Raw genomic sequence first — 11,672 nt, 5'->3', positions numbered from 1 at the left:
ATTCTCCTGCAACAAATTCCAGAGTTTAATTACGCATTGGGTGAAGAAATATTTTCTCCGATTTGTTTTAAATTTACTACACTGTAGTTTCATCGCATGCCCCCTAGTCCTAGTATTTTTGGAAAGCGTGAACAGACGCTTCACATCCACCTGTTCCACTCCACTCATTATTTTATATACCTCTATCATGTCTCCCCTCAGCCGTCTCTTCTCCAAGCTGAAAAGCCCTAGCCTCCTTAGTCTTTCTTCATAGGGAAGTTGTCCCATCCCCGCTATCATTTTAGTTGCCCTTCACTGCACCTTTTCCAATTCAACTATATCTTTCTTGAGATGCGGCGACCAGAATTGAACACAATACTCAAGGTGCGGTCGCACCATGGAGCGATACAACGGCATTATAACATCCTCACACCTGTTTTCCATACCTTTCCTAATAATACCCAACATTCTATTCACTTTCCTAGCCGCAGCAGCACACTGAGCAGAAGGTTTCAGTGTACTATCGACGACGACACCCAGATCCCTTTCTTGGTCCGTAACTCCTAACGTAGAACCTTGCATGATGTAGCTATAATTTGGGTTCTTTTTTCCCACAGGCATCACCTTGCACTTGCTCACATTAAACGTCATCTGCCATATAGCCGCCCAGTCTCCCAATCTCGTAAGGTCCTTCTGTAATTTTTCACAATCCTGTCACGAGTTAACGACTTTGAATGACTCATTTTGAAATAACAAATTAACTAAAAGAATAACAAACACCAACAGTGGTGAGGAATTCACTAAATAAAAATGCTTTCAACAATTTACAAAATTTCAAGTAGTCAGAAACATATCTGAGTGGCTTTGGTAGGGGAATACCATTTCCAGTAGCTTGGTATGTGACACTTGCATCATGAATAGATCTGTAACCAAGATTTTTACAACACGGAAAATGGAGAAGATAGTCTCTCAATGTCGGATGAGCGTTACATAAAGGTAATTCTAACAAGTATTGCATATAGTCAGGTAAAAGACCAAATAAAATTTGATAAACAATTAAGTTGATTCAGGCTGCCTCAGGGAATAGATTTGGGTTGTATTCTCAGTATTCGCAGGGATTGATTGTATTTTAGGCTCTTTTGGGGAGCCTCTCGATGTGTGTCAAGTTCTCTCAGGAGAAGAGAGATGGCTGTAATTTAGGCTGTTCTGGGACTTCTCTGTTTGTTATTTTATAGGCTTGTTTGATCCCCCCAAGAATGTTACGGCTTTCTGGATGGAGGAAGATGGTCACGTTCAAATTAGCTGGACGGCCCCAAGTCCTGAGTTTGAGGAGTTCCTTATATACCAGATTTTGTATTTTCCAGAAGAGTCCAAAGATGCACAGAAAAAGGTAAATTCCCACTGGAATATGCACAGCTTTTGAAAGATTTTGACTGTTTTGTGAGCTTGCTTTATCTTCCTGTCTGTCCTCACAATCTAATAGTCCATTCTACCTCCTCTGCCAAGTGCAATCCTGTATCTATCTTTCCACCTGCACACTGTCAGTTCCAGACCAGATTCTGGGATCAGTCTTCCATATCAGGAGGTTTGTATTTACTCATCAGTGCCTTGCAGAAACTCTGTATGGTGTGAACAAAGATGTTGAAACAATACAGTGCAAGGTATGACATAAGCCATTAAAGAGAAAATCACTCAATGGAGTCATTTCCAAAAAGGACCTATGAACCTCACTTGATTAATTGTGCCAGGAATTGGGGTGCTAACTTCAGTCAGAGAGGGAAGGAGCCATGCATATCACCCACTAACTTTATTTAGAAGGGAAGGGGGTTATGCATGTCACTTGCTACCTTCACTCATAGGAGGGTTATGCATGTCACTTGCTACCTTCACTCAGAGGGGGAAGGGGTTATGCATGTCACTTGCTACCTTCACTCAGAGGGGGAAGGGGTTATGCATGTCACTTGCTACCTTCACTCATAGGGGGAAGGGGTTATGCATGTCACTTGCTACCTTCACTCAGAGGGGGAAGGGGTTATGCATGTCACGCTACCTTCACTTATAGGGGGAAAGGGTTATGCATGTCACTTGCTACCTTCACTCAGAGGGGGAAGGGGTTATGCATGTCACTTGCTACCTTCATCAGAGGGGGAAGGGGTTATGCATGTCACTTGCTACCTTCACTCAAAGGGGGAAGGTGTTATGCATGTCACTTACTACCTTCACTCAGAGGGGGAAGGGGTTATGCATGTCACTTGCTACCTTCACTCATAGGGGGAAGGGGTTATGCATGTCACTTGCTACCTTCACTCAAAGGGAGACGGGGGTTATGCATGTCACTTGCTACCTTCACTCATAGGGGGAAGGGGTTATGCATGTCACTTGCTACCTTCACTCAAAGGGGGAAGGTGTTATGCATGTCACTTACTACCTTCACTCAGAGGGGGAAGGGGTTATGCATGTCACTTGCTACCTTCACTCATAGGGGGAAGGGGTTATGCATGTCACTTGCTACCTTCACTCAAAGGGAGACGGGGGTTATGCATGTCACTTGCTACCTTCACTCATAGGGGGAAGGGGTTATGCATGTCACTTGCTACCTTCACTCATAGGGGGAAGGGGTTATGCATGTCACTTGCTACCTTCACTCAAAGGGAGATGGGGGTTATGCATGTCACTTGCTACCTTCACTCAGAGGGGGAAGGGGTTATGCATATCACTTGCTACCTTCACTCATAGGGGGAAGGGGTTATGCATGTCACTTGCTACCTTCACTCAAAGGGAGAAGGGGGTTATGCATGTCACTTGCTACCTTCACTCATAGGGGGAAGGGGTTATGCATGTCACTTGCTACCTTCACTCAGAGGGGGAAGGGGTTATGCATGTCACTTGCTACCTTCACTCAGAGGGGGAAGGGGTTATGCATGTCACTTGCTACCTTCACTCATAGGGGGAAGGGGTTATGCATGTCACTTGCTACCTTCACTCAGAGGGGGAAGGGGTTATGCATGTCACGCTACCTTCACTTATAGGGGGAAAGGGTTATGCATGTCACTTGCTACCTTCACTCAGAGGGGGAAGGGGTTATGCATGTCACTTGCTACCTTCATCAGAGGGGGAAGGGGTTATGCATGTCACTTGCTACCTTCACTCATAGGGGGAAGGGGTTATGCATGTTACTTGCTACCTTCACTCAAAGGGGGAAGGTGTTATGCATGTCACTTACTACCTTCACTCAGAGGGGGAAGGGGTTATGCATGTCACTTGCTACCTTCACTCATAGGGGGAAGGGGTTATGCATGTCACTTGCTACCTTCACTCAAAGGGAGACGGGGGTTATGCATGTCACTTGCTACCTTCACTCATAGGGGGAAGGGGTTATGCATGTCACTTGCTACCTTCACTCATAGGGGGAAGGGGTTATGCATGTCACTTGCTACCTTCACTCAAAGGGAGACGGGGGTTATGCATGTCACTTGCTACCTTCACTCAGAGGGGGAAGGGGTTATGCATGTCACTTGCTACCTTCACTCAAAGGGAGAAGGGGGTTATGCATGTCACTTGCTACCTTCACTCATAGGGGGAAGGGGTTATGCATGTCACTTGCTACCTTCACTCATAGGGGGAAGGGGTTATGCATGTCACTTGCTACCTTCACTCAAAGGGAGACGGGGGTTATGCATGTCACTTGCTACCTTCACTCAAAGGGGGAAGGGGGTTATGCATGTCACTTGCTACCTTCACTCAAAGGGAGAAGGGGGTTATGCATGTCACTTGCTACCTTCACTCAGAGGGGGAAGGGGTTATGCATATCACTTGCTACCTTCACTCATAGGGGGAAGGGGTTATGCATGTCACTTGCTACCTTCACTCAAAGGGAGACGGGGGTTATGCATGTCACTTGCTACCTTCACTCATAGGGGGAAGGGGTTATGCATGTCACTTGCTACCTTCACTCATAGGGGGAAGGGGTTATGCATGTCACTTGCTACCTTCACTCAAAGGGAGAAGGGGGTTATGCATGTCACTTGCTACCTTCACTCATAGGGGGAAGGGGTTATGCATGTCACTTGCTACCTTCACTCATAGGGGGAAGGGGTTATGCATGTCACTTGCTACCTTCACTCAAAGGGAGACGGGGGTTATGCATGTCACTTGCTACCTTCACTCATAGGGGGAAGGGGTTATGCATGTCACTTGCTACCTTCACTCAGAGGGGGAAGGGGTTATGCATGTCACTTGCTACCTTCACTCATAGGGGGAAGGGGTTATGCATGTCACTTGCTACCTTCACTCAAAGGGAGAAGGGGGTTATGCATGTCACTTGCTACCTTCACTCATAGGGGGAAGGGGTTATGCATGTCACTTGCTACCTTCACTCATAGGGGGAAGGGGTTATGCATGTCACTTGCTACCTTCACTCAAAGGGAGACGGGGGTTATGCATGTCACTTGCTACCTTCACTCATAGGGGGAAGGGGTTATGCATGTCACTTGCTACCTTCACTCAGAGGGGGAAGGGGTTATGCATGTCACTTGCTACCTTCACTCATAGGGGGAAGGGGTTATGCATGTCACTTGCTACCTTCACTCAAAGGGAGAAGGGGGTTATGCATGTCACTTGCTACCTTCACTCATAGGGGGAAGGGGTTATGCATGTCACTTGCTACCTTCACTCATAGGGGGAAGGGGTTATGCATGTCACTTGCTACCTTCACTCAAAGGGAGACGGGGGTTATGCATGTCACTTGCTACCTTCACTCATAGGGGGAAGGGGTTATGCATGTCACTTGCTACCTTCACTCAAAGGGAGAAGGGGGTTATGCATGTCACTTGCTACCTTCACTCAGAGGGGGAAGGGGTTATGCATATCACTTGCTACCTTCACTCATAGGGGGAAGGGGTTATGCATGTCACTTGCTACCTTCACTCAAAGGGAGACGGGGGTTATGCATGTCACTTGCTACCTTCACTCATAGGGGGAAGGGGTTATGCATGTCACTTGCTACCTTCACTCAAAGGGAGAAGGGGGTTATGCATGTCACTTGCTACCTTCACTCAGAGGGGGAAGGGGTTATGCATGTCACTTGCTACCTTCACTCAGAGGGGGAAGGGGTTATGCATGTCACTTGCTACCTTCACTCAGAGGGTGAAGGGGTTATGCATGTGACTTGCTACCTTCACTCAGAGGGGGAAGGGGTTCTGCATGTCACTTGCTACCTTCACTCAAAGGGGGAGGGGTCATTCATGTCTAAAAAAGCAAATAGAATATTAGGGATGAGAAAAATGGAGAATATTGTGATGCTGCCATTACAGATGCAGAGTTCTTCTCCCTCAAGTACTCTGTGCAGTTTGAAGACTCTCCTTATGAGCAGACTAAACAGGGTTATACAATCACGAGTGGGATGGAAAGGTTTAAATAAGGAACAATGGTTTAACCTTAAAAACAACATTAAAACAAAAGGACAGGCGTGAAGGTAACAACCAGCAGACTGAAGACAAATTGAAGAACGTTTTTTGTTCTATACAGTAGAATCTGTTTCTGCTGTAGGAGTGGCCTAGTGGTTAGCGCAGTGGACTTTGATCCTGGGGAACTGGGTTCGATTCCCACTGCAGCTCCTTGTGACCTTGGGCAAGTCACTTAACCCTCCATTGCCCCAGGACAGAGAAAGAACCTGTATATAATGTGTACAGCACTGCGGAGGTCTAGTAGGTGCTATAGAAATGATTAGTAGTAGGTAGTGGATGATGTGGTTAATGCAACTAAAAACGGGGAATGCAAAACAGGATTACGCAGAAACGTTATTAGTCAGGTAGACTTAATAGAGACACTGGTTAACCCTGGAAAGATCTAGAAGAAATCGGATCAATTTGTTGGCTTTATTCACACTTGCTGTAGGGCCTTTGCTAACTTGCAGATCAATACAGTTTACAATCTAAAAAATACAAAAGCTTGTTGAGAAAAGAGATCTACAGATTTCAAAATTCCATTCATAGTAACATAGTAGATGACGGCAGAAAAAGACCTGCATGGTCCATCCAGTCTGCCCAAGACAAACTCATATGTGTATACCTTACCTTGAATTTGTACCTGTCCTTTTCAGGGCACAGACCATATAAGTCTGCCCAGCAGTATTTCCCGCCTCCCAACCACCAGTCCCGCCTCCCATCACCGGCTCTGGTACAGACCGTATAAGTCTGCCCTCCCCTATCCTCCCCTCCCAACCACCACCCCCTCTTCCCCCCAACTGCTCCGCCACCCAATCTCGGCTAAGCTCCTAAGGATCCATTCCTTCTGCACAGGATTCCTTTATGCATATCCCACGCATGTTTGAACTCCATTACCGTTTTCATCTCAACCACCTCCCGCGGGAGGGCATTCCAAGCGTCCACCACCCTCTCCATGAAAAAATACTTCCTGACATCTTTCCTGAGTCTGCCCCCCTTCAATCTCATTTCATGTCCTCTCGTTCTACCGCCTTCCCATCTCCGGAAAAGATTTGTTTGCGGATTAATACCTTTCAAATATTTGAACGTCTGTGTCATATCACCCCTGTTCCTCCTTTCCTCCAGGGTATACATGTTCAGGTCAGCAAGTCTCTCTTCATACGTCTTGGAACGCAAATCCCATACCATCCTCGTAGCTTTTCTTTGCACCGTTTCCATTTTTTTAACATCCTTCGCAAGATACGGCCTCCAAAACTGAACACAATACTCCAGGTGGGGCCTCACCAACGTCTTATACAGGGGCATTCACACAAATCAATCAGATGAAAGGGAAAGCAAAAGGAAAGATGGATGAGCCACTGTCACATCCAAAAGTGGCCTTGATGTTATTTTCAAGTTCATTGTGGCCACAGTCGTCCTGCTGAAGCAGCTCCACCTACGTCATGTCTTTCACTCCCGTCCCCCACTTTATCCCTATATTACTATTAATATTGCTCTAAATTTACCTCCTCTAACTTGTTCCTTTATGACATGTTCTTCCTTTCTTTCCCCTCCTATTTCTTACACTTTATAAACTGCATAGATTGTTTTTAATTATTTGTAATATATCAAATAAAGGTGAAATGTGACAACTTATATTATGAATTCCACTGGAGGTGGATTAGTGTTGCACATAACTACACAGCCAATAAACCATTCACCATTTTAGTAGCCGCCCTCGGGTCCGAACAGGGGCATAGCCAGACCTCACAGTGGGAGAGGGCCAGAGCCTGAAGTGGGGGGGGGGCACATTTTGGTTAGCCACCTTGTTACCGCCCCACCGCTCTGCTGCAGCAAATATCTTGGTTGGCAGGGGTCGCCAACCCCAGCCAGCTGTAGCTTTGTCCAGCACCAGTCTTCGGTGCCGCGACATTGCCTGCCCTGCTGTCTCTTCCCCTCAGGTCCTGCATTCTCAATTTCACTAAAAGGAGCATGCTGGACGTGAGTGGAAGACAGAGCATGGCAGGCAATGCGGTGGGGCAGAGACCGGCTCTAGAAAAGGCTTCAAGCTGGCAGGGGATGGGAACCCCCACCTGTAAAACCAGGGGCCCAGAGGAAATTTGGGGAGGCCCATGACCCCACATAGCTATGCCACTGGGTCCGACTCCATCCTGTTTCTATCTTTTTTAAGGTTTGGTCTCCAGAACTGTACAGAATATTATAAAAGAGGTCTCACCAGTGGCGTTCCTAGGGGGGGGCGGTGGGGGCGGTCCGCCCCGGGTGCACGCCGCCGGGGGGGGGGGCCGCGCACGTCTGCCCTCCGTTGTTCCATGCTTCTTCTCTGCCCCGGAGAAGAAGCATGGAACAACGGAGGACAGGCGCACGCGGCACCCCCCCCCCCCGGCGGCATGCACCCGGCGGGGGGGTCCTTCGCCGGGGTGTCCTTTCACCGGGGGGGGGGTCCGCGCTGCATCATGGGGGGGGCGCTGCACCCGGGGGGGCGGGGTGAATCGGCGATCCGCCCCGGGTGCCAGCCCCCCTAGGAACGCCACTGGGTCTCAACAGAGTCTTACACAGGGGCATCATCACCTCCTTTTTCCTACTGGCCATTCCTGTCCCTATGCACCCGAGAATCCTTCTAACTTTCGCCATTGCCATTTCTACCTGTTTGGTCACAAATACTTTAAACCAGGGCTTTTTTTGTGGGGGTACTTGGGGGTACTGAGTACTGGCACCTTTTCCATTGTCTGCTATAATTGACCCATGGACCCCAAGTTTTAATGAAAGAGTTCAAGCTCTACACACCAATTCAGCCTTGTCATAGATACTGTGACTGGTTGCAGAGGGCCTGGCTATTATAGGGTGGGTCCCTCAGTGATCACCCCATCCCAAAGGGTGGCCCTGGCATTTGAGTACCGGCACCTTTTTCAGTAGAAAAAACGCACTGCTTTAAACCAAGTTGATTCTACAATCCATAAGTAAGAAGATCAAACCATCAAACCCAGGTGGATACTCAACCTAAAACCAAACTAACTAGTGTATTATTGTTAAATAACCTTACAAAGAAAGAGAGAAAGAAAGGGAACTCAGAAGTCCATGGTAATACAGCACCCTACGAACCGGACCGTGAAACGCTCAGTTACAGCTCTTTGTGGGCTGTATCCACTGAACTTCAATCGATTTTTGGCCAAAAACCCTTTCAAAACTTTTATTATAAATTTAACTTATAATCATGTGAACATATTTAAAATCAGGAACTTGTATGTAGGGCACTTATCTGTTTCCAACGGGGCCCGTTTAACCCTCAGGCTTCTTCAGGGATGCAGTGCTACAAAGTGAAAGGACACAATTCAAAAACGTATTTCTCTCTTCCAAATTATGATAGTTTCTTATCAGAAACTGGCGACCTCCATACTGACCTTTAACTGACTGTCGCTATTTTCTTGCCCTGTTGAAGTCAGCATGTCTCTGATGGCACCCTATATCCACACACCAATCAAACAGGGTCTGACGTCATATTATGCTAAACATCAAACTGAATCTGCTCATGGAATAAAAAATTAAATTAAAGAAAGATCTACAAAAAGATCGCATCCAAGTCCCACTCTTCTTTAATGCCCAAAAGTTCTTCACCTCCTAAAATGTACCGTTCCCTCGTGTTTTACAGCTCAAATGCATGACTCTGCATTTATTTTATTTATTTATTTGTTACATTTGTATCCCACATTTTCCCACCTATTTGTAGGCTCAATGTGGCTTACATAGTACCGGAGAGGCATTTGCAGACTCCGGTGTGAACAAATACACAGTGATGTTGTGGTAAGAAAGTTCATGTGGCATAGGCACATTAAGGAATCGTACAACGGAAGAATTGTGTCATGTCCGTTATGTTCTTTAGTTTGTTGTGTTGTGGAGATCAGGCAATTAAGTGGATCAGTAGGGTATGCCTTTTTAAACAGGTTGGTTTTTAGTGTTTTTCGGAAGTTTAGATGGTCGTACGTCGTCTTCAAGGCTTTTGGTAGAGCGTTCCACAATTGTGTGCTTAAGTAGGAGAAACAGGATGCGTAAGTTGATTTGTATTTAAGACCGTTGCAGCTTGGGTAGTGCAGATTTAGATAGGTTTGTGCTGATTCAGATGTGTTCCTAGTTGGTAAGTTGATCAAGTCTGTCATGTATCCTGGGGCTTCACCGTAGATAATTTTGTAGACCAGGGTGCAGATTTTGAAAGCAATGAGTTTTTTGATTGGGAGCCAGTGTAGTTTTTTATGGAGGGGTTTTGCGCTTTCAAATCGCAATTTGCCAAATATAAGCCTAGCTGCCGTGTTTTGAGCGGTCTGAAGTTTCTTTAAGGTTTGTTCTTTGCATCCCGCATACATTCCGTTGCAGTAGTCTACGTTTAATTGTGAAGCATGACATTTACCACTCACAAATACATCCATTAACAAAACCAGAAACATTTCAGATAGCCCTAATGCTCTGGACATCGCCTGGCCCTTCAAATCTTTTCTGTATTTCAATTCCAGCCGAATTCTGAAAGCCCTAACTTAAAAGAAATCAGCATGCACATGGTCTACTGTTATCACACAGCATTTTCTGTGGTCGCAGTTATTTTCAGTTTTCTAGGAGTAAAAGTTTCCATTTCGTACATACGAAAAATTTTACCATTTACTTGCAAAATATTCCAGGGAAAGAAAAAACGTAAAGGTCAGCCTGTTACAGCTTCTTTATTTTAGTTTCATTTGAAAGGTTTTATACCAAAATTAACATGCTAACATAAACTTTGCTCTTTCCCACAGTGCTTCTTAGTTCAATTTTTGATCCCAAAATCTTTAAAAATAAAACAAAATAAAAAGACAACTACTGCTGTAGATAGTACAAAATAAATAAAATCTGGTGAACCCAAACCTAGCCTCATCCAGGCATCTAGAAAGAACTCTGAATTTTATCAATACTTGGAGAGAAAAAGAAAACAGAAATTCAGCTTTATTCTAGTCTCCCAAAACACAGTTAATCATTAAGAGGGGCATAATCGAACGCAAACGCCTATCTCCATGGGCGTTTATCTCCGAGAACGGGTCCGTGAAGGGGCGAGCCGAACCGTATTTTCGGAAAAATGGACGTTTTTGAGCTGGGCGTTTGTTTTTTTTAGCGATAATGGAAACTAAAAACGCCCAGCTCAAAAACGTCCTAATCCGAGCCATTTGGTCGTGGGAGGGGCCAGGATTGGTAGTACACTGGCCCCCCTGATATGCCAGGACACCAACTGGGCACCCTAGGTCAGTGCGGTGGACTTCAGAAAAAGCTCCCACATGCATAGCTCCCTTGCCATGGGTGCTGAGCTCCCAACCCCCCTCCCCCAAAACCCACAAATGTACAACACTACCATAGCTCTTAAGGGTGAAAGGGGGCACCTACATGTGGGTACAGTGGGTTTTGGAGGCCTCCCATTTACCAGCACAAGTGTTACAGGTGGGAGGGAGGGGATGGGCCTGGGGCCACCTGGCTGAAGTGCACTGCGGTACCCACTAAAAGTGCTCCAGGGACCTGCATACACGCAGGCCTCTAGGACTTGTTGCTGCTGTATAACATTGGCACACCAGTTGACACCTGAAGACTAATCTCTCCGAAAACGTCCTTTATTGGAATAACCGCGTTTACTCACAGTTAACTGCAGATCAGAGGTTGTGCCCCACTGGCAACAAGTCTCCCTGGTACTGAGATGAGCAGTAGGTCAGAGCTGGCAGAATGTTGTACAATGCCCTCTTTCAGCCACATTCAAGGTAAGAACTAAGTTCTGTAACATGGCTAACACAGGAAAGGGAAGTAAACTGGCTTACAAAAACGGCCACTACAGCATGGACTACAACAGGAAACACAACAGGGCACACTCTGACCCAGTAGGCAGGGGGAAAAGCACCATGGGAGAAGAGCCTACCAACTACCAACATCGTGAGACTGTAGCACAAGCTAATGAAATCACAGAGCCCAATACCCTACACCCACCACAATGCAATGCTGATGTGACCCTGTAGTGCACCCGAGAGCCACATCTGACCCAGGGAAAGGCTGTGACAGGATCAAACACATTCTGCTGTCATGGAGGTGGGTACGGCATTTGAGGCTGGCATACAGGCTGGAAAAAAAGTTTTTAAAGTGGGGTTTTTTTTTTTGTTGGGAGGGGGTTAGTGACCACTGGGGGAGTCCATGGAGGTCATCCTCGATTCCCTCCAGTGGTCATCTGGGCAGTTGGGGCACTTTTTTGGGACTTGT

General features: G+C 46.5%; 1 protein-coding gene across 1 annotated transcript in view; it reads left to right on the top strand.

Moving 5' to 3' along the window:
• The first annotated feature begins 7,394 nt into the window (after positions 1-7,394).
• The window catches only part of MPL (MPL proto-oncogene, thrombopoietin receptor), a 31,263-nt gene continuing 26,985 nt past the window's right edge, over positions 7,395-11,672 (top strand). Inside the window, exon 1 of the mRNA XM_030205545.1 lies at positions 7,395-7,403. Within this exon, the coding sequence (XP_030061405.1) occupies positions 7,395-7,403 (9 nt within the window). The remainder of the gene's footprint in view (positions 7,404-11,672) is intronic.

This window comes from Microcaecilia unicolor, chromosome 6, assembly GCF_901765095.1.
Source record: "Microcaecilia unicolor chromosome 6, aMicUni1.1, whole genome shotgun sequence".
In the NCBI taxonomy this organism is placed as follows: Eukaryota; Metazoa; Chordata; class Amphibia; order Gymnophiona; family Siphonopidae; genus Microcaecilia; species Microcaecilia unicolor.
The sequence above is the reverse complement of the archived record's forward strand: the minus strand, read 5'-3'. Positions and strand labels throughout refer to the sequence as shown.